General features: G+C 57.0%; 1 protein-coding gene across 1 annotated transcript; it reads right to left on the bottom strand.

The window, feature by feature from the left end:
- Positions 1-9,431: 9,431 nt before the first annotated feature.
- LOC101690129 (migration and invasion inhibitory protein) lies at positions 9,432-16,839 on the bottom strand. The gene is made up of 10 exons (XM_045063759.1): positions 16,750-16,839; positions 15,353-15,980; positions 14,768-15,103; positions 14,258-14,342; positions 12,232-12,349; positions 12,109-12,161; positions 11,299-11,428; positions 11,080-11,176; positions 10,039-10,173; positions 9,432-9,768 (listed from the first exon to the last, which is right to left on the bottom strand). Exons 2-10 carry the CDS (start codon positions 15,464-15,466, stop codon positions 9,691-9,693), a joined length of 1,146 nt encoding a protein of 381 aa, XP_044919694.1. The 5' UTR covers positions 15,467-15,980; positions 16,750-16,839; the 3' UTR covers positions 9,432-9,690.
- Between the last annotated feature and the right edge of the window lie 6,015 nt (positions 16,840-22,854).

The following is a 22,854-nucleotide window of genomic DNA, read 5'->3' as shown; positions in this document are numbered from 1 at the left end:
GGCTCAGAACTGTGGGGAGAAAGCACAGGAACCCACAGAGAGCGGGGCTGCTGGGAAGACCTCGGCGAGGGCAGTTAGGGGGAACTTCCAGTGGCCCCATGGGGCCCACGTGTTGCTGAGGGCGAGGAGAGCCAGCTCCAGATGAGGACAGAGGTGGGCAGGACCCTGGGCTGCTTAGTCAGCACCCAGAAAGGAGGAGGCTTGGCCCTCCAGCAGCCCAATCAGACCGAGAAATGTAGATAGGTAATAAATAACCACCGCTGAGTCATCTCAGGCCCTGATTTGTGAGCCTGCTTTGCAGCTCTCCTCAGCCTGCATCCTTCCCAGGAGGGGCCCCAGATTTCAAAATGACCAGGTCAGGCAGAACTCAGCACCCCCGGGGCCCCTGTGTGGGAGCTCAGCCCTGCAAGGGCCCAGGAGCCAAGGTGGCTGCTTCTTGCAGCAGCTGCGTCCCTATCCCCTTCTCCGGACTCAGCAAAATGAAGAGCATATAGAAAACCTCTTTCACGTGACCCGTGCTGCAAATTTAAAACAAAAACTATAACAAAACACACCACACCACCACCAAAAACAATAAAATGCAATGTTGGAGGTAGCCAGGTGTTGCTGAAAAAAAAGAAGAGTTGTTTGGGAAAGCCAAACAAAGCTGGTTTCAAACCGCTCCGCTGTCCCTGCCACCACCGAGCCAGCTGGAGGGAGCTGGTTAACCTCCCCCGACTGGCTTCCCCACTTCAGAGGGCCCTGCAAAGATGAAAGGAACTGATGAGTCTTCCATAGCGCTGGACCCACAGGAAGCTCTAGAATATTCATTGGCCAGCTACTACGAAGATGGGGATCTATTCTAAACATGCAAATGTGTGACCCTCCAGGACAGAGAAGGCCCCCAGTCTCCCTGCAGGCTCCCAGTCTCCAGGGTTCCAGGAGGAAGCCGTTACCCAGAGAGCCAAAGGACCCCCACGGAAGCACGATTCCCGGAGGGCAGGGAGTTTTGCCCCATTGGTTCAATGCTTCCCCTCCCCCTCACCCCCCACTGCCAGGACTTGGCCCTGTAAGAATTTGTTGGTTTAATGAAGACAGCCCCCCTGGGTGAGTAATAATGTCGTACAGTCCGGATTGGCAGCCTTCCACTGAGTCCGCTGCTAAAGACAAGGAGCCCAGAGTGCTTTTAGAAATTTCTTAGTCCTCTCCGCGGGGCGGGCAGCCAGGGCCACGTGTCTGAACAGATGCCCTTGCTGAGCATTCAGTAGTCACCTCACAGTTTAGGAGACCGCCCCCACCCCCGCCATCTCCTAAGACTCAGCCTTTGTCCTACAGTAACATTATTTTTATGATTTCCCAGCAGTGGAAGCCGCATTGAGGCCGAGGGTAAACGAACGTGTTCCCTGACCCACAGGGAGGCAGGCTCGGTCCCACAGCTGGAGGTGGTGCAAATAGACGGTGCAGGACAACAGCTGACCTTGGATGTGCCAGCACGGCAGGAAGAGTGACCTACCCACCAGACCGACTCCCATGCATAGAGCGGGGACTGTGCACCTGCCAGCCACCACGGGAGCCCCACTATTAGCTCGCTGCTGCTGTTGTAAGAGACCACCATGGACCGGGGGTGCTTCAGACCACACACCTGTTTCTCCTAGTCCTGGAGGCTGGAAGCCCAAGGCCCCTGTGTCAGCAAGGTTGGCTTCTCCCAAGGTTGCAGACCCCTCTCCTCTCTCCTCGGCTTGCAGACAGCTGCCTCCTCAGGGTGGCCGCACGACTGCGTTCGTGCACGAGGGGTGCACACCCTCATGTCCGCTTCCTCTTCGGCCCACTACTGGATCGGGGCTCTAAGGACCCGATTTAACCTTACTTCCCTAGAGGCTCTGTCCTCGCATACGGTCACCTTGGGGGTTAGGGCCTCAAGTCTGGGCTTTGGGGGAACACAGGTCCGTCTGTAACTGTCCTCACCCACGTGGGCTCGTTCATTTTTCCCCGTGTCCCCGGGGGTGGGTAGCATTACAACAGCCAGCGTATGGCTATGAGATCGAGTTGAGAGGCGAACTGTCCAAGAAGGGAAAAAAGAAAGCACTTTTCTGCTATTCCAGAGATGAACAACCCTCCTCTGCGGCCCCTGCCCGCCGGGTCCACCTAATCTGGAAAGGAAGATGGGAGTCCGAGGATTTGGGGTCGGAAGAGTCTCAAAGCAGGAGGGCTGTTTTCTCCCACGGATCGTTCTAAGACTTTCCACCTAGCACCTCTGAGTTAAGGAGGGCACAGAGTGCCTGCCCCTGAGCCACTGCTGGCAATGGCAGGAGTGCACTTGACTCCTGCCTGAAGGAGAACCCCAAGCCCGGTGCCTGGGGGAGGGGCGGCACAGCTGGGGCAAACAGGTGTGGCACCCCCTGGGGGAAAGCTGTGCGATCAGCTGGTGACCCCAAGGCCCTGAAGGGGCTCTAGCTACCACACTGGGATCCTCTGTGCCCCAACTTCTCGAACTGCTCACAGGAACCCCCAGCTGAGGACGTTGCATGACACCCTTAGGGTCTGTCCACAAGCTGGGGCCCCGCGGTGAGCTCACTTCTCACCCTCACACGTCCTTCCCCGTACCCCCCCACCCCCCCACCTTCCACTTTGCAAACAGGCTGGGCAGCTGGGGTGGGGGAGGGGCTGACAAGCAAGGCCCCCTCCCCCTTCCCCCCCCCCCCCCCCCCCCCCGACTGGACACCTCAGAGAAGCAAGAGCTAAGCCTGTGGGGCCAGAGCTACAGCTTGTGGCGCAGTCAAAACCACAAGAGAGAGACACTGAGAAAAAATCCTTCCCAGTCAGAATGAAAAGTGAGACCGAGAGAAATTGAGTGAGAAGCTCTCGGCAAAAGAAAAGCCAAGCGTTGGCTTCCATGAAAGGAACGCAACCTAGTGGGTTGTTAAATGACTAAGTGTTGGGGCCACAGTGACAATGACAGGGCCTTCTGCAGCACGTGTGTGTGTGTGTGTGTGTGTGTACGCGCGTGTGCACACACGCACGCAGGCACACACATGGGAGGATGCTGAGTGTGTGGGGGGAGTGGGAGGGCATGTGTGCCCCGGGGTGGGGGTGGCAGTCAGCCAGGGCTGCCCTCACCAAGCATCACACACCGCGTGGCTTACACAGCAGAAGTGTGTTGTCTCAGAGTCCCGGAGGCTGGAAGTCCCAGATGGAGGAGGGGGTGGCTCCCTCCGTGGTCCTGTCCTTGGCGTGGAGGTGGCCATCTTGCCGTGTCCTCACACGGCCTGGCCTCCGAGTGGGTGCCTCTCGGAGTCCAAATTTCCCTTTTTTAGAAGCACACCAGTCATGCCAGATGGTAAAGAACTTCATCACCTTTTCAGAGACCTTATCTCGTGATTCAGTTACCTTCTGAGGTGCTGGGGTCCCAGCCCCAACATACGAATGGCGGGGGGGTGGGGGAGCGCCACACTCGGCCCATAACACTGAGGATTTTGCTTTCCCACGAAAATCAATTCCTGAAGCTAAGAACCGAACTGTGGACGGGAGCTCGCCTGTGAGCAGCTGTCACATGGGCTCGCCCAGTGCGGGGCCGGCCTCACTCACCCCGGACTTCTCGTGAATTGTGTTAGTCTTCCGGGGCAGCCATGGTCACCACAGATGGGGTGACCTGAAGCAAATGAGATGGGTTCTCTCATGGTTCTGGAGGCCAGAAGTCCAAAATCGAGGTGTCAGGAGGGTTGGTTCCTTCCAGAGGCTCTGAAGGAGAATGTTCCAGGCCCCTGTCCCAGCTCCTAGGAGCCGCCAGCATTCCTGGGGTCCTCAGCTTGTAGACGGGTTACTCCAGTCTCCCCCTCTGTCGTCACATCCCCCCGCCATGTGTCTGTGTGCCTTCTTGTCTCTCACAAGGACGCCTGCTCCTGGAGTTAAGGCCCTCCCTCATCCAGAATGATCTCATCTCGAGAGCCTTACTTCCATTCCATCTGAGGTTCTGGGAAGATAAATGTCTTTGGGGCCACCATCAAACCCACTCTGTGGACCCAGGGGTGCTTCTGGCTCTTCCTAATGCTGGTGGCCACCATGTCCTCCAAGGGTATTGACAAGCCCAGGCTGACAGGAATAAGCAGCTGCCAAGGACCACTGACCAGAAAGCCCCAGCCAAGCAAGGCGAGAAGATCCGATGAGCCCACCTAGCCCTGGTCAAGAGACATGCGGAGATGAAGGCCAACAAGGTGGCCCGGGCAGGGACGGCTTCCAGAGCTGGGGGTGGGGTGGGGCGGGGAGGGCGTGGGTCCAGGCAGGGAGATGGGGGAAAGGTCTGGACAACAGTTCTCGAAGGAGAGAGGTTTATTGCTGAAGGAGATGGACGGAGGTCACTGCACGCCCTTGGCCACTCTCTTCTTATGCTGTGTCACCCAGTCCCACACTCTAAATTCTGACCCAGGGATTCCTGGAAGGGCCTGAATGGTTTCCAGGGCTTGGGTCAGCCCAGCCTTGTTGTTCTCAGCCGCCTGGCCGGCTCTCCCAGGCATGCCGGCCGATGGGGGACCCACTCGGTAGGGCTAGGGGGCCAGGCAGGGCCCTTTTTATCAACCATTTACTAAGAAATTACCCAGGATTTCCCCCTCCCCTCCCTCATTCCTGTGTTTGGGGCCTGGGGGGAGGGGGCCGACTCCCCAGAGACAGGCCCCCCGACCCTGCAGGACACGTACTGGCCCTGCTTTCAGTCCCAGTGTCTGACATGGAGTCCGCTCTAAGCTCCGGCTGCCACACTGCTCATCTCAGAAACTTAGCATCTAGTTCAGTCCTCAAAAAACGCCTTCCTTGGGCAGGCAGCATTAGAACACCCACCCTACAGATGAGGAAGCTGGGGCTCCGGGGCCCACGGACTTGCTCTGAACCCCAGGCCCATGGCTCCAGGCCCAGTGCTCTGTCCACTTGGCTGGCATGGACCCCACCAATCTGGGATGGTGTCCCCTCGAGCTGCTGCTCCCTCTCCCAGCAGACTCTGGCTAGGGGGACTGGGAAGGCTGCTGGAATTTGTTGGGAGTGGGAAGGATGGCTCTCCGTCTGGGCTGGGGTTTTCACATTCGCACAGCCCTGAGGCCATATCCCCTGCGTACCACATCTGAGATCTGGGAAATTCTCAGAGCCTCTCCCCTGGCCTTCTTACCCAGCTGAGATCCCATGGGCCCCCTGGCTGGCTTGGAGCTGGGGCCTACAGCACCAGATCCCCCAGCAGGTGCCCTGCCAGAAGCCAGAGGGGGCTGCTGGGGGCTTCTGGGGATGGAGACAGAGGCCCACTTCCAGCCAGACAAAGAGGGCCCGAAAACAAGTACCCTGTGGTCAGGGCTGAGCCCAGTGCCACGACAGGGGATATCCCCGAAGGCCAGCTAAGCCACCATCGGGCACCTAGTCAGGAAGGCCCAACCTCACTGCACGGCCACAGCACCGTCCCGCGGAGGCTGGCTTCCCCTCACGACTTCCTGCGCAGCTTCACCAGCCGCCTCACATGCCCAAGACGCTGGCCGTGGGGAAGGCCCTGGTCACCCGCAGTCCTGTGGCCGACTCCACCGCCCGTCCTCCTCGCTGTGGGCAGGGCCCAACGACAGGACTGCTCTGCCCCCTGCTCTCGGCAACGGCCCCCCGGAGCAGCCGGGGGAGCAAGGCTTTAACCCCATTTACTCCGTACTCCATTGCTCCATTGAAGGGGGCAAGGAAGCGGGAATTCAGAGAGGGCACCACACCCCATTCCAGACGGCGCTGATCTTATGACGGGAGGGGGCGGGGGGCTTGAACAGCCGGTGACAGCTGTCGCGTCTTACCAGTTAGGCCCCTGTTAGGTCAGCCTCCCCACCCCACCGCTGGCCCTGTCACCCTTGACAGAGGGTAGGCCGAGCTGGAGTTATGTGACATGCCCAACGTCATGGTCAGAAAGCCGCCAAACAGCACGGGGTGGGGGAGGGGGTCTGAACCCCAATCTCTGACTTGGGGTGCCCAGTAGAAATTTTCATTGTACCAAAATGTTGTCGATTCCCAGAACATCAGAATGCTGAGTTCAAACAGCACACGGGGAGCTAATTCTGGAAAATCCAGCTTTTTGCTATCTTCTGGGCCACACGCGGTCCACCTCCATGAGGACAGAGGGGTAGGAGTAGGGCGGCTGCTCAGGCCCTCCAGGGAGTCACCCTCCGGGATGGCAACTGGGAAAGGCTTCTGTTCTTTGGGAAGTTGGAGGGGTCCCCTGGGAGGCCAGCTAGCATTCATTCCTCCATGCGTTCCCCATCTGCACACCAGGGACTGGGGCCCACAGCTGCTGACAGGTGCAGGAAGTTTCTGGGAGGGAAGGGTCACTCCCCACATGTCCTCCCAGGAGGCCAGAACCCCCCTGGTTTGGCAGAGACGCATGACAACACGACCCACTGAAAACCAGTGACAGTTCTCATTCAAACCGGCAGAGCCAACGTCCTGGGACACGTTCTCTTTGGGTTCCAGTGGCCTCTGCCTCCCCAAGACCTAGGGGCTCATCCATTCAGTCACTCCCCCGCCATCTGACATATGCCTCGTGCTGCTCTTGGCTACAGCTGAGCACGAGTCCGGGCCCAGCTCCTGCCCCCAAGCGTCTCACTGTTGAGAGTGAGGGGGCTCTGGTGGGTAAGCAGAGGGGGCCTCAAGACACTAGCGGTCGTACCCTGTTCTGTGGGATAGGGAAGGCCTCTGAGCTCCGGATGTGGAAGCTGAGGCTTGGGTGGGAAGAGAGTGCGGGGCAGAGGGAGCGGCGTGGATCAAGACCTGGAGGCCAAGGTTGGCCAGCGGCTTGAAGACTCAGAAAAAAACCTGGGCTGGAAGATTGCTCTGGGGGTGGGAGGCAAGGGGTGGGGTGGGGGGCAGTGGTCAGCACTCACCACCCCGACATGTTACAGCGTCAGCTTCTCCTGCATGGGGACTCTGGGGGGGGGGAGGGGGGCAGGACCCTGCTGTCACTGTCGCCTGGTTCACTGCTCACTCTGCGGAGCCCCAAACAGTGCCTGGCACACAGCAGGACCTCAACATGGTAACCGAGTGAGCGTGTGTGTGAATGAACGGCCCCCATGGGTCTGTGTATCTACGCAGTGATACAGGCAACAGAGGTCAGACTCCCCATTTTGTTTTGTTTCTAGGTTTATTTAAATAATCTCGATCCCCAACATGGGGCTCGAACTCACCACCCCCCAGACGAAGAGTCATGCACTCCACCAACTGAGCCCCCCTTTCTTAAGTGACTGACGCACATCAGTTTGGGAAGAAGTCGGCAATCTTGCTTTTTTCCTTTGGAATTTATGCCACATACTTGGACGGGGAACAAAGAAAAAGAAAGTTATTCATCTGCAGGAGAGGGGAGAAACATGCACGGCCCATCAGTGTGTTCACCCAAACACGAGGCTCCTTCGGCTCCGGGAAATTAAAGCCTCAACACAGGTGGGAAACCAGGCAGGAGGAAAACACCAAACCCTGACTACGGGAGAGCCACTACTTTTGAGAAAATGAAACAAAACAACCCAACTAAGGAAAAAAGACCCTTCCACTCTCACAAAACTACATGCCAGCAGGGGAGAGAGACACAGAGCAAGGAAGCTCATGATCAGGGACTTAACCTGTAGGGCCGAGATGGACAAGAGTGGGGAAGAGAAGCGTGTGACAGTGCGGGGGGGGGGGGCAAGGGGGCACCTGAGGGGCACAGCAGCTGAGATGTGGAAGGTTAAGGGACAGGAAGAGATCTGGGCGATCCTACGGGAGGGGCTGCAGGCTGAGTGGAGCGGGCCTGGGAGACATGAAACTCTGTCCAGGGGTGGCTCAGTCGGTTAAGGGTCTGCCTTCGGCTCAGGTCGTGATCTCAGGGTCCTGGGATCGAGTCCCCTGTCTGGCTCCCTCCTCAGCGGGGAGCCTGTTTCTCCCTCTGCCTCTGGGCTCCCTCCCTGTCTCTCAAATAAGTAAATAACATCTTTAAAAAAGAATAAAATGAAACAATTTTTTAATTTAAAAAATAGACATTGTTGTGTCTCATTCATTCTAAGTAGCAAATCCTTTCACATTTTAACATCTCTGAGAGTAGCACAATCTCACAGGCTGGGCGGCAGAGCTTAGACCCACTTTTCCCGGTGGCGGACAAAGTAAGGGCGAGTCTGACTGTCAATGGGGTCACGGTGTTGGGAGACCATGGGTGTGGTTTCTCGTACAGAGGAGTGACTGGAAGTAAACTGGTGAAACCTACATTTTCAAAAGAATTGTGTTTCCAGAGAAACCACCTACCCTGAGGCTTTCATGGACCCAACAGGCAGTCAGGACTTTGATGGGAAACATCTGTCTCGGTCCAACTGTGGCTTTTTGGGTCAGCTGAACTTCTAAGCTGATCTCAGCTGTAAATTTGTAACTTTTGTTTGGCTGAAGGTTTCCAGATTCTCTTTTCCCTCTGGCCAGAGAATTTCTAACAAAACCACTGACTCCCACAGGCCCTATGACTTAAAATGACATGTGAACAACATAAAAAAAAAAAAAACCAACAACAAACAAAAAAACCCCAAACAACCCGATTTAAAAATGAACAGAGCACTTGAATGTACGTTTCTCCAAAGAAGACATACAGATGGCCCATAAGCCCAGAAACAAAGTTCCCCATCACTCATCATCAGGGAAATACAAACCAAAACCACAATGAGATACCAATTCACACCCATTCGAATGGCTAGCATCAAAAAAGCAGAAAATAGGGGCGCCTGGGTGGTTCAGTGTTTGAAAGCCTCTGCTTTCGGCTCAGGTCATGATCCCAGGGTCCTGGGATCCAGCCCCGCATCGGGCTCTCTGCTCAGAGGGGAGCCTGCTTCCCTTCTTCTCTCTGCCTGCCTCTTTGGCTACTTGTGATCTCAGTCTGTCAAATAAATTTAAAAAAAAAAAAAAAAAGCAGAAAATGAGCAGGGATGTGTACGCGGACAAACTGGAACCCACAGAAGGCCCTGAGAGTTGGCGGGTCCGTCAGTTCCTGCAGCAGAACCTCCCCCGCCCTGACTAGAACGTGAGCCACGCGCAGCAGGCAGACCACGCTTCCCGGGCGTCCCAGCTCCCGTGGAGGCCACAACCCTCGTTCCAGCCCTCTGAGCTGAGAAACCTCAAAAAAAACCACGTGCCTCCTCTGGGCTCCGGCCTCCCACTTATGCCATTTTTATCCTACAAAAGCAGGAATTGCATCATGTTCTACCTATGGGGAGGAAAACAGATACTGGCTGGTAACCCAGAAGGAGATATCCGGACCCTCTGCCAACCCGGCCTCCAGCTCACCACCTGGCTCTTGGCTTCCATGTCTGTGCCTGCGGTGGCTCTCATCACCCGTGGCTCCCAGGCTGGGCTAGAGAGGGCAGGGGAGGAGCCACTGGCCCAGGGACTTCAAGAGAGGCTCTCAGCAATGGCCCCCAGCTTTAGGGACAAGGAAGAATGGGAGCTACACAGAGGACTGAGCTTTATTTATAAACATGCCACAGAATCCTCTTCCCCTCACTTCCCAACCCTGGAGACCCCACCTCTGTCCCCAGGAAGGAGAAAGGCCTGGGCCCATCTACCTGCCCAACTAGGTGGGGGGGGGACCCAAGTCCACCTCCAGCTGAGGCCAGGCAGGGCTCCCTTGTCGTGGGTGCTCCAGCAGAGGAGAGGGGTCCCAGGTGACAGTAGGGGCTCTGTCCTCCTCCTCCAAGTGGCCAGTCCTCAGGGCTTCAGCCAGGGAGCGCGCGGCTGGGCTTCTGACCAGATTGGGGTGAATGGCGGGACCCTGGCTGGCAGGGCCTGGATGGTAAATGGGGAGGTGTCAGAGGGAACCAGGTGAGAGATCCCCCTCGGTTCCCACCTCCTCCCCTTCTGGATCAGAGAGTCAGGTCACCTTCCTGCGTGGGGTGCGGGAGCTGGCAGGGAGCAGGACAGCCTAGAAGGGTGCCGTGGGCTGGGGGGACAGGCCCCTTCCAAGAGATGCTTCTGGGCTCTGCAGTCCCTGCCCCAAGCTGCCCCCCAAGGCCTGCTCCAAGGCATCTGTCCCTCCTGAGGCACCCTGGACCGTACCAGGTGGGAAGTACTGGCAGCTGACAGCTTCTGGTGCTGGGCCTCGGAGAAGACACAGGACCAGAGGTCCAGGCTCTTGGGGGCTGAGCTCTTCTCAGACTTCGGAGGGACAATGTCCCAGCCCAGCAGGCAGTGCTGTGGAGAGCGAGGGGTTAAGGCGCCCGACCTGTGACAGGGCTACCTTCTGATGAGGTGCACCCCAGGGAGGCGGCTGTGTCCCCCCCAAACAGTCATGACGTGCCCCGGAGACTGAGGCTCCCCCAGGGCAGGCCTGTGTCCACCCACTGGGTTATCCCAGGCCTTCCTTTCACTACGGACTCAGGCCCTGGGCCCCTGGCCTGAGACAGAAGGAGGGAAGCCCCTGGATGCTGACAGAGCTCTTCCTGTGTGCCAGACTCTGCCCCACGCCCCTGACATGTACTGATTCACTGAGGTGCCCTACTCATCCCAGTCTGAGGACCGAACGCTGTACCCATTTTACAGATGAGCAGACCGACTCTCCTCAGCATCCCTTCTCCTCCCATAATCCCAGCTCCCCCAGCCTCAACTGAGAGTGGGGTCCCCACAGACGCCCCCCCTACCCGGGCGACACAAAGAACGCTTCCATGGGAGGCACTAGGAAACACAAGGACCTGGGTTCAAATCCCCACTCTTCCACCTGCTGACCCAACACCTGTCACCTCCCTCGGCCTCAGTCTCCTCATCTGTACAGTGGGATGGCAACAGGGCCCGCAGTCTTGGGGGCTGGGAGCGCTCCACGAGCTCATCCTCCTAACAATGCACACAGCACCCCAGAGCTCAATCCGTGAGGTTCGTGTGCGCAATGCGAGCAGCGGGCAGACGCTTCTGGAAGTGATGGGGTGGCGGGGGCGAGGAAAAGGGAGCGAGCACAGTCACAGGTGACGGAAGGAGCCCAGCCTGAACTCTGGAGACCCGTGTGCTCGCTCTCCTGGTGCCCAGCCTCACTCTCTGGGCCCCAGGATCCCCCTGGGGGCCTGGGCTCCGAGCCCAACTCCAACCCCGCCCCGCAGGGCAGCTTACCCGGGGCAGGGCCAGCGTGTCGGAGGCATCAAAGCTCTTCCGCCGGTGGATGCGGTACCGGTGCGGGGGGTCCAGGATGGACAGCGGGATGCTCACCCTGCAGGGGGGCAGCAAACTGGCTGCTAGGGGGTCCACTTTGCCCTCCCGCAGGCCGGGCAGGCCTCAGGCTCGGCTCTTCTCCACCTGCCCCGAGGTGTCCGACATGCTCGGGCCACTCACCTGACCTGCGCCGGCGCCGCCAGAGTCTCAGGACGCTTCTGGTCCCGAGGGGTCCGGCACAGGCGGCAGGGGGTGCCGGGATCGGAAGGCACCAGAAACAGCCGCCGGTTGACGCGATAGCAGTACACGCCTGCGGGGCCGTGAGAAGGAGCATCTCTTCTCAGCTGGGCCCCCAGATCCCGGCATGCCCCCGCCGCTGCCTCCAACACACAGGCCCGCCAACACCCCGCCAAGGCCACATGCACAGGCGCGCACAGGTGCACACATACAGAACACGAACACGCACGTGTGCCCCAGCAGGACACACACTTGGATCCTGCACACGAGCGCAAACAGGAACCGTGGCTTCATACAGTCACAGTCACAGACACACGTGCTTGTGCCTAAACGGGTCATCACACGTGGGACGCACACACAGGTGTTCACGTGACCAGCCCTTGCCTGTGACGTACACACGCATGCGCACCACATGCTGCAGATGTGAACCCAAAGCAGAGACTCAGGTGCTCGTATGACGCAGCCAGCACCCCCACCCCCCAGAGCGCGGGCAGCAGAAGTGGGGGCGCACGGGAAAGCAGGCGGCTGGGGAGGGGTGATGGGGGGGCGGGGAGGGACACAGGGCCGGCCCTCATCCCCAAAAGGCCTGGCCTCTGCTCCCCCCACCCCACTCCCCAGCCCCCATCTAAGGCTTGCCCCATCCTGTCTGGACCTCAGGCCCCCCTCCGAGTCCCCTCCACCCCAGCTGCTCTCGCAGGCGCCGGAGACCTCACCGGCCAGGCTGCGGGGTGCCTGCCGGGAGCTTCGACTCACATTCATGGTCCTCCTCCACGCCGCTGCTCTCCCGCGGGCCGAGGAACTGGGGGCTGTGAGGGGAGAGGGGTGAGCAGGCTGGGCGATGGGGGTCCCCCAGCCGCCCTGCTCACCCCTCGGCACCCCTGCTCACTCGGGTCACTGTTAATGCACAACTCCTTGTTGGCTTCCCGGAAATCCTGTAGCTTCGAGAAGAAGGCCTCGGGCTTGCTGGTGATGGGTGAAGTGTTGTCCAGAGACCCTGGAGCAGGCAAAGCACCGGGAGCTGCTGTGTGGCCACCGGCCGAGACTCAGGGGGCTCTTGGCACAGCCCTCTAGTCTGCACTATCCCTACTCTGTCTCGTAGAGACCTGGAGGGGACGCGCCACTCGCTGTGACTTCCGCTCCTGTCTCCGTGCGTGTCTACCCTCACGCACTATCATCCGTGCAAAAAATATTAAAACAAAAAATAATTACAGAGCCCCTCCTAGGGGACGCAGTTTTACGTGCCATGGGGAGAGAAGGGAACTAGACAAAGCCCTGCCCTCAGGAGCCTTACAAAAACAGTGGCAAGGGGGGTGCCTGGGGAGAGCTGTTGGTTGGGGGTCTGCCTTTGGTTCAGTCATGATCCTGGGGTCCTCGGATCGAGTCCCGCATCAGGCTCCCTGCTCAGTGTGGAGTCTGCTTCTCCCTCTCCCTCTGCCCATCTCCCCACTAATTATACTTTCTTTCTCAAATAAATAAAATCTTTAAATAAAATAAAGAGAGAAATATTTCATCGGGGTAGAAAATAACAGGTTGCAGCTTTACTGCTGAGCAGATGTAAGACTTCGTGAAGTGGCTCAGGGCGGTGGTTCAGCCTTCTCATCTGTCCACGGGGACAGGGGACAACAGCTGCCCCGGCCTAATCAGATCATTGAGAAGAGCAGAGGAGTTAACAGGAGCAAAGCCGAGGGAAGCTCATGGAACACCATAGATAACAGGCCTGAAACAGGCGCCCCATAAAACCTATGCTCCTCACCCTTCCCAGAGCTCGCATGCTGGTGGGACCGACCAAGGAGGAAGCAAATCCTCTGGGAATCCAGAGGGGATGGGGCAGAGCACACAAATGCAGGGACAGGCCCGAGATGGGAGCGTTCATTCCCTCAGGAAGGAGAGTGAGCACAGGGACAGGGCAGGCAGGAGGCGGGTGGCTCCACTTTCCAGAAGCAGGAAGCAAGGCAGTGAGCTGATAGGCCAGGAAATCCTGGAGACAGGGCCTGCGTCCCCACCACCCCTGGGTCCCAGCAACCCCACGGAGTACCTGCCTCCAGAAGTAACTCAGCCTCTCTGTGCCTCAGTTCCCCCTTTGTGAAATGGGGAGCCAAACAGCAGAACCTCTTATGGCCATTCACTCACGCATTCGACAAGGGTTGCGTGAGGGCCTACTGTGCGCCACATGCCTCTAAGCCCGGGCTCAGGAGATACAGCAAGAAGATGGCTGTGGCCCTGCTTGAGTGAAGCTTATGTTCTACTGGAAAACTCAGCTAAGAAACAAGGAAACAGGACGATTCCTGAGAACAAATGATATGAATATACAAATGACTGATGCCACAGGCAGGGATGTTGGGGGTGGGTTCGAATCCCCACTCTCAGGTTCAGAAGCCCCTGAGCTGGGCCCTCAATGATGAAAAGCAACCAGGGAAGTGCATTCAGGCAGTGGGAATGGCAAGTGCAGACTGCAAGTGCAAAGGCCCTGAGGCAGTCATGGACGCACAGAGGCCTATGAGGCTGGAGCAAAGAGCCAAAGGCTGAGAGTCAGAGATCATGTCACATGGCTAACTGAAGCCAGGTCTTACCTCATAAGTCTAGAGAGTAAGTAAGTCTAGATAGATTTTGGATTTTATTAAAGTGCTAATTACTCGGATTTCCATGTTTAGAAATTCATTCTGGCTACCATATCAAAAATAGATAGTTAGGGGCGTGGACAAAGTCAGAGGGAGACCAGTCAGGCCACTGAGGCTGCTGGGGGCGGGGGTGTGGGGCGATAAGCAGTTCGATGGAAAAAGAGATGATATGCACACAGAGTTTTGCAGGGCCCTGGCATCAATACACACTAAATACCGTGGCAGCTCAGACTCCTTCATTCAGCACCCGCAGGGCTCGGGCAGGCACAGGGGGGTGGGCATACCTGCAATCCAGTCATAGCCTAAGTACGGCCTGAGGCGCCAGCTCTTGTCAGGCAGTGCAGCCTCCTCACTGAAGGTCACTCTTGACTGAGCAGGGAGACAAAAAGGGGCAAGGGCTAGGCAGGCAGGCCCGGCCCAGGAGGAGGCCCCACCTTGTGGGAAGGAAAGGGGCCAGGTCTTAACTTACACCCTGACATGGGCCCCAGGGCTCAGCCAGGGGCCTGGGAGTTGGAAGATAAGAGTTTGGTCCCCAAGCCCCCGTCTCCGGGTCACTCTGAACAAGCTTAGCCTCTGAGCCTTGGTCTTCCCATCTGTATAATGGGCTTAAAGATCACCTTCTTCCCAAAGTGCTGAGAAACAACAACCAACCACCACTTTTTAAGTGCTTCCGTGGAGCCAGCCATGACTCAAGGTATCTCCGGGAAGCCTCCCACCCTGAAGGGAGCCTGCCAATGAGTACTTTGTGAGACAGGGAGACTGAAGTTCAAGGAAATGCTGTTCTCCCATGTTACCTTGGACAGTCTGCTTTGCTGATCCAGGGTGGAGCTCTGGGCCTGGGACTCCTGAGGCCCGGGACTGTCCAGCTCTGCTGAAACCTCTGGGTCATCTGAGTTTGAGCTGGCCAGCAAGGGTGCCGAGTAGGGCCTCAGAGAGCCCAGGGATGCCTGGTGTCCGTACTTGGCAGATGGCAGAGAGATCACTCCAGAGCTGGTCCTATCAGACCAGGACGTATCACAGGGATCACTCTCTTGGGTGTCCTGTAGGCTGGAGGGTCTGAAGGCCATTAAAGACGTCTCCTGGGACGATGGTGTCTGGGAGTCATAGCTGCTGGTGGAGTCCTGGGCTGACTGGAACAGGGAGGACCGGTCACCCAGGGAGCAGCCCAGCCACACACTCAGCTGACCTGCTCTAGGCACAAAGGCCTGGATCTTCAATCCTCATCCCCACTCTGGCCTCTGCAGTGTCCCAGGCCAGTCCCTTCTTGGCTGGGCCTCAGTTTTCTCCAAACTGGATGCATTGCACAGGAGGCCTGGGACCTGCCTGGTTGGGCAGCCACTTCCGCGCCTGCCTTGCGAGTTCTCAAGGTGGGTGCTCACCTTCGAGGCCGCCTTGGCCACTGACCGCCGCACGGCATCCTGCCCGGCCCACAGCTGCTTCAGGAGCGCCAAGTTGAGCTGCCGGAGCTGCACCAAGTCCTTGGTCTCCACCATCCCAGGTGTACGGCGTGGCGTCCCCCTGGGCTGCAGTGTACCCTCGGGCTGGGTTCCAAGCCCAGCTCTTCTACCTAAAGCGAAGACAGCACGACACCAGCCAAGGAGACTGGGTTCGAATCCCCACTCTCCTACTTCCACAGCTGTGCAGCCTCAAGCAAGTTATTTAATCACTCTGTGCCTCAGTTTCCTCATCTGCCAGATGACAACAGACCTCCTGAGATTACGCAGGGATTAAACGAGGTAACGCATGTTAAGCCTTAGTTCGGTGCCTGGTACACAGTGAGCATTCGACAAATGTCTATTATTAAACAGGCCAGAGTGTGTTTACTTACATGCCCCAAAGGGAACGATCCCCCTTTAGCAACCTTAACTATGACATCAGTTTAATTTGTAGAAAACAGTGAGGGCACGTCTACAAATGTAAGTATTCTAATTTGCGAATCCGACACAGATCAGGCTTCTGAAGGGAAGCGTCCCTCGGTCCTGCCCGCCCTTCCATCTTCCTTTCTTTCTACAAATGAAGAAACCAAAGTTCAGAGGAATTAACCAACGTGCCCCACGTGACACCGCTAGTAAGTGACAAAGCCTGGATTTGAACCCGAATCTGGCTCCAGGACTCAGGGTCACTCCAGCCTCTCCCTTGAAGCAGAGAGGTGCCTGGGTCGCCACCTCCTCCTCCTCCTCTCTCAGCCTTTTGCCCCCAGGGACCCAGGCTGGAAGCCACACCGATGCCTCTAGAAGGAATTTCTGCAGGCTGGGGGGAGGGGGCTTCCTAATCCCCTCGGGGGTCCAGGTCCAGGCTCCCCCCAGAAACTCGGTCTCCCTCACTGCGCACCAGGCCGGTTCTAACACCGGGTCCGGCCAGACCCTGCTCTCAGAGAGCCGGCCCGGCCCCCCGCCCGCCCCAGCCACGCCGGTCAGCTGTGGACCGCCCACACCGGGAGCAGAGGCCGAGCGAGGCCAGGCTCCGGGGACAGTGCTCCCTCCCCCCTCCCCCGGGCACAGACGACCCTGGGAGGGCGGGGAGGGTGCGGACGAGGGAGGCAAACAGCCTGACCCGCACCACCGGGAGCCCCGGCCCCGCCCTCACCCGAGCGAAAGACCCGGGGTCACAGCCTCTTTCTCAAAAGAAAAACGGGGGCGACAAAACTGCCGGCGGGTTCAGCCTCCTCCTTCCTTCCCATCGCGGCCACCGGATCCTCCGCGGGGGGCGGGGTCGGGATGGGGGCCTCCCCCCGAGTCCTTCCTCCCCCCGCCAGCCGCGCCGCTCCCGCACTCACCGCCCGGAACCCTGGAAGCCCGCCGCCCGCCGCTGCTTTCGCCGCCAGGAGTTCCGCCCGGCCCACCCCTCGCTTCGCCGGCTGGGGGCGGGGCCCGATGCGGCCTCCCTGATTGGTCAGATTGCGGGCGGAGCGGGACGCTTCTGCGAGCGTTACTCCGCGTTCAGAAGCTGCAGTTTCAATGTTGGGGCGGGACCAACAGCGGGACTCAACAACTGATTGGTCAACGTTCGAGACTGCGTCCTGGTCGTCGGTTATAGAAATGGGGGGGCGTGCCCCAGAGAGCGAACTCCGATTGGTCAGGACGGGGCCGCCGGCCACGCCGGATTGGGCGGCGGCAGTTTCAGAGTCTGGACCTGAAGCCGCTCGCAAATGGCCGAGCCCGGCCGCGCGAGGCGGGGCGGGAGTGGGTGGTCGGTGGCTGGAGACCCGTTCTTCCCCACTTTCTTCCCAGGATTTGTCGTGCCTACTTTGTACCCAGAGGCACAGTGCCAGGCACAGGGAGGCAGAGAAGAAGGGCGAGGGAGAGAGAGGAGTGGGTTAAGCACCTGGAATCCATGCCAGCCCCATTTTACGGAGAAAACCCCAAACGAGGTGGTACCAGATGAACTGACTTGACCAGAACGTTTTAAAACCAGTGCAATTCAGCAAATTAGCAGGTAGGGGGAAAAGGATAGTAGTGACGGAGGACGGAAGGAAGGGACTAAAGCAAAGTGGTGGGGGGACCAGGAGGGACGATTCTGGGCGCTGGACACGCTCTGAAGCGGGGTTGTGGTGCAGGCTGCACAACTTTGTAAACTCGCTAAAATGGTTTGCTTGTACACTTAAAATGAGTGAATTTAAGGGTGTGTAAATGACACCTCAATAAAGCTGTGCTGTTGTTGTTAAGTTCATACCCACTGCACGAGCCATTCTACTCCTAGTCATTTATCCAAGCGGGAGAAAATTGTCCCTACAAAGATTTGCATAGGAGTGCGCACAGCAGCTGTTTCCAAACACAGGTCAACAGGTGTCTGCCGAATCAGGGCATATGCACACAACGGCTGCTATCCTGCCATGGCCATGAACGAACTATTGATACGCACAGTACGGATGCATCTCAAGATAATTATGTTGCCTGGGAAAGAAAGGGTACGCACCGTATCTTCCATCCGTATAGAACTTTAGAAAATGTGAACAGATGTATAGTGATAGATCAGTGGTTGCCAGGAGCGGGGATGGAAGGAGGAATGACAAGGGGGCATGACGGAGCCTTGGGGGTGATGGGTGTGTCCATTGTCTTGGTTGTGGTGATGGCCTCATGGTGCATACATATGTCTAAACTTAATGTACACTTTAAACATTCAGTTTATTGTGTATAAATTATATCTCAATAAGGGACGCCTGGCTGGCTCCGTCGGTAGAACATGCGACTCTTGATCTCGGGGTGGTGGGTTCAGGTCCTATGTTGGGCATAGAGCTTACTTTAAAACAAATAGATTAATTAGTTAATTAAATCTCAATAAAGGTGTTAAAAGATGTGAAGCAGGACGCCCGCGTGGCTCAGTTGGTTAAACATTTGCCTTTGGCTCAGGTCGTGATCCCAGAGCTCTGGAATCAGTGGTGTATCAGGCCCCCCACAGAGCAGGAAGCCTGCTTCTTCCTCTCCCTCTGCCTGCTGCTCCCCCTGCTTGTGCTCATGCTCTCTCTCACTCCGTCAAATAAATATATAAATAAATAAATCTTTAAAAAAAAAAAAAAGATGTGAAGCAAGTAAAAGAAACAAATAAGAAGTTGGTCTCGTTGGGCACAGTGTGTTTGCACTAGCTGGAACAGAGAGCTGTCACTCCTGTGTCACCACCAACCCCTCTTGGGAGTGGCCCTGAGGACAAAGATGAAGGCCAGTCCTCCCATTGGACACAGCTGTGCACTGCACACTTGGTCATTCATGCATAAAGAGGGATGAACGGCCGGAGGGAAAGGCACACACCACCACCCTGGGTGGTGGCTGGTGATCTGGCTGGTGCCCAGGAGTTTCAGGGAGAAAGTTTGGAAGATGGGGTCCCAGGAGAACTGGGGAGGCGGTAGGAAGATAAGCCAGTGAGCACCAATGGGAGGGGCACAACAGATGAAATCCATGTCTCGCGTTTCAAATCCGTCCCTCCAGGGCAGGGGAGACAGTCAACAAACAGGTGGAATGGGAGACGTGCTGGTAGACATCAGCCAGCCTCCCTCCGCAGCCTCCCTGGTGTGGGTGCAGAGGGCCCAAGGACAGACACGGTGGCCATGATGACAGGAGTGAAGGGGCCTGGGCTCCTCTCCTGAAGGCCCCAGGAGGTCCTGAATGCCTGGTCTGCCAAAGCAAAATATCTCCAGCCAGCCATTGGTAGCAGGTGGATTGCATCCGGCTTCTGTCTGCCCTGGAGGGGGGCAATTTGTACTTACTGAGATTGATGCTAATCCACGTACCGTCCAGCCTACAGGGGGCTCACCCCGACCACTATCTTAGGGCTTTGGATTCCCCGATGCAGTGACGTGATATACACACATGGGCTCACACTAAGGGACCTGTTTTTGGTAAAATGTGGAACAATGTGCTTGTGACCAAAGGATCCACTGATCTTTTCAGGAACGCCAACACCCACGTGGCATTGCCTGGAAGGACCAAGCTCAGGGACCATACCTCACAGCTCTGCTCTCTGAGCAGCTGAGATAGGCCACCGTGTCCCCTGCGGCTAGAATATTCGGGGACAGGAAGCAGAGGGTGTAAATAGAGGCCCTTCCCTCCAGCACTCCAGTGACCCACTTCTGGACTTTGTGTTTCCTGTGCCCGGAGGCAGGAAGCTTCTGCCGAGGGACACGATACAGTCCCATCGAACTTGAAGATGTGGCCATCCCCCGGTGGCTATGCCTGTCCTGCTGGTGGACCAGGGGACAGAGTCGCCGTGCTGCTGGGGAGAGATTCTGATCCCCGTGAGGAACCAGGGCTGCTGCTATGCAGTGGGACAGAGGACTGTTGGGAACACCCTCGAGTGTCTGTTCCTTGGTGTCTCTACACCCACTACACCCACTGGTACCCACAAGCGGCAGTCATGACAATTATGGCCCAAGCAGGACCAGACAGCCAAGGGCTGGGTCCCCTGGGATGAAGTCTGGATCACCACACCAGGAACCGGCACAGCTGCGGCATAGGCTGGGACAAGGGCAATCCAGAATGGGGCTGGATGATGGACCGGCTGGACCAGGAGGGCCTGTAGCTTTGGTCACTAGTCCCCCGAGGCAGAGACCTTAGGGCTCGTACCGCCTCGTAGGGCTCTGTCAGGTCAGACTGAGATCTCCCCTCCCGGGGAAGAAGGGAAGGAAGGCAAATGCAGCTCTGGGTGATCTGGGGGGTAGAATTTTCTACATAAACCCTCTCCTCCGCCTCAGACCCTCTTGGCCTCACTTGCCTGTTGCTCCAGCTCTGCTGGGACTGAGTGATGCGGGGCAAGCACGACCGGCCCCACCGGCCCCCAGCCCACGCCCGCGCCCCTCACCTCCGCCACCCCCCCCCACTGACCCCAGTTTGGTGCCCCAGCATTCATATATGCAACGCAGAAATACTCAGTGTCCCAAGGGGCAAATCTTCAATCAGCCGGAAGAGACAAATAGTGGATAAATTCTTCCCCCCACCTCCGTCCCCACCCAGGAAAGGTACGAGATTCACCTGCGGGGCTTCTCAAGGTCACCGTCTGTTCATCTGCAGGCCCCTCCGACTGCGGCCAACTCTAATGCGGCCTTCTGCCGGCTCTCCCTCCTTCCGACTTCTCTCCCTCTCCCCCCCCCCCCGCCGGCTCCCCCCTGGGGTTGTTCCGCAGAAATAAAATGAGGGTGCGTGAGCCCTCTCCTTGAGGCTCCGCTTTCCAGAGAACCCTGGCCAAGGCGCCATCCATGTGCTGACTCCCAAAGGCATATCTCCAGGCCAGACTCTGCCTGAGCTCCAAGTTCTCGTGTCCAACTGCAGAAGATGGGCCTTACAGGTAACAAGTCCAAAAATGGAGTCCTGGTTTCCCCCAAACGTGCTCCACTGAAGCTGTCCCCCTCCTGCCATGTGCCCAGGACCCCGAGTCACCATGACTCACCCAGTCCGTCAGCACAGCCCATCATTTCTAGCTTTATATATTTTTTAAAGATATGTCTATTTATGAGAGAGAGAGAGAACCCCAAGCAGACTCCGCCCAACGCAGGACTTGATTCCATGACCCCAAGACCATGACCTGAGCCAAAACCAAGAATCAGATGTTCAGCCAACCTAGTCATCCAGGGACTCCCATGTGATCTTTAAAAGGACTCCAGAGAGCGCCTGGGTGGCTCAGTTGTTCAGTGTCTGTCTCCGGCTCTGGTCATGATCCCAGCGCCCTGGGATGGGGCCCCACATGGGGCTCCCTGCTCAGCAGGAAGCTTGCTTCTCCCTCTTCCACTCCCCTTGCTTGTGTTCCCTCTCTCGCTGTGTCTCTCTCTCTCTGTCAAATAAACAAATAATATCTTAAAAATAAATACATAAATAAAAGGACTCTAGAACCCGACTGCTTTTCACCACCTCCATGACAGTCACCCGGCCCCAGGCACCACCCTCTCCTTGGAACACGGGTCACATTCTGACTGGTCCCCCTGCTTCCATCCTTACTCTGTTGTCTTCACAGCAGCCTGCGACCCCATAAATAGGGGGGTGCCTGGGTGGCTTAGTGGGTTAGGCCTCTGCCTTCAGCTCAGGTCAAGATCTCAGGATCCTGGGATCCAGCCCAGGATGGAGCCCCGCATCGGGTTCTCTGCTCAGCAGGGAGCCTGCTCCCCCTACCCTGCCTGCCTCTCTACTTGTGATCTCTGTCAAATAAATAAATAAAATCTTAAAAAAAAAAAAAATGAAAGGCAGCTTATGGGACTTCTCTGCTCAAAGCTCTCCAATTGCACCTACCGCACTCAGAGTAAAGCCAAAGTCCTTACCTGTGAGATGCCCATCTGCCTCCAGGTCCCTTTCATACCTTGTCTCCTACTCCTCTTCCCCTCCCTCACTCTATTCTAGCCACATCAGGGTCATTATGTTCCCTAAAGATAATGGGCATGCTCCTACCTCAGGGCCTTTGCACCTGCCAGTCCCTCCATCTAGAATGCACTGCCCCAGGTGTCTACAGGATTTCATTCGCACTGTCATCCTTCAAATGTTGTCTTCTCAGAAGGCCTACCCCAACCACACTGTTGTAACGCCCTCCCCAAACTTTCCCAGCCTCATTTCCCCCCACAGTCCTTATCTGCCGATATACTATGACTTTTACTCAACTGGGTTTTTTTAAAAATGATTTTTATTTATTTGACAGAGAGACAGAAAGTACACAAGCACGGGGAGAGGCAGAAGCAGGCTCCCCGCTGAGCAGGGAGCCCGATGTGGGACCAGATCCCAGGACCCAGGGATCATGACCCGAGTCGAAGGCAGACCTGAGCAGAAGGCAGAGGCTTAACCGACTGAGCCACCCAGGCGCCCTATTTAACTGGTTTTGCCTGTAGTCCAGCTCTCCCCGCTAGCATACCAGCTCTGGAAAAAGACAGACGCTTTTATCCACATGACTCAATGCTGTGTCTCTAAGCTAGGCACCATGCTCATCAGCACACAGTAGGCACTCAAATGTTTTGATGAATTCATGAACTCCCTCATCTGCACAGAGACAAACAGATCACCGAATGTCTGAGATTTGGGTTCATGCATATAAATGTCCGACACGTGCTCAGCTCTCCTTTAACATAGGCTGTTCTAATCTCAAGCCTGATGACTCAGAGCCAGAAATCCGTGTCCTGGAGCACAGGGTGAATTCAGCTGACGTCTGTGAAGAGGGCTCAGACTTGGAAGAGGGGCACATTCTGGCCACTTTGTGATTTTACTTTGTGATTAAACAGGGACACTATTACTGGAAAACCAAAAATCCCACGTCTTGGATTCCCCAGAACTCTCAGTGGGTGGGTGAGGTAGGCTGAGCAACCACAGGCATCTGGTCTCCACGGGGCACAGAGAACTAGGCGGTGCTAAGTGAGGAACAGGGTGTGGAACACCTTTTTCCAAACATGGCAGGAGCAGCTGGTGAACAACTTAGTGGG

This window comes from Mustela putorius, unplaced genomic scaffold (genome assembly GCF_011764305.1).
Source record: "Mustela putorius furo isolate JIRA1106 unplaced genomic scaffold, ASM1176430v1.1 tig00003853_pilon_pilon_pilon, whole genome shotgun sequence".
In the NCBI taxonomy this organism is placed as follows: Eukaryota; Metazoa; Chordata; class Mammalia; order Carnivora; family Mustelidae; genus Mustela; species Mustela putorius.
The sequence above is the reverse complement of the archived record's forward strand: the minus strand, read 5'-3'. Positions and strand labels throughout refer to the sequence as shown.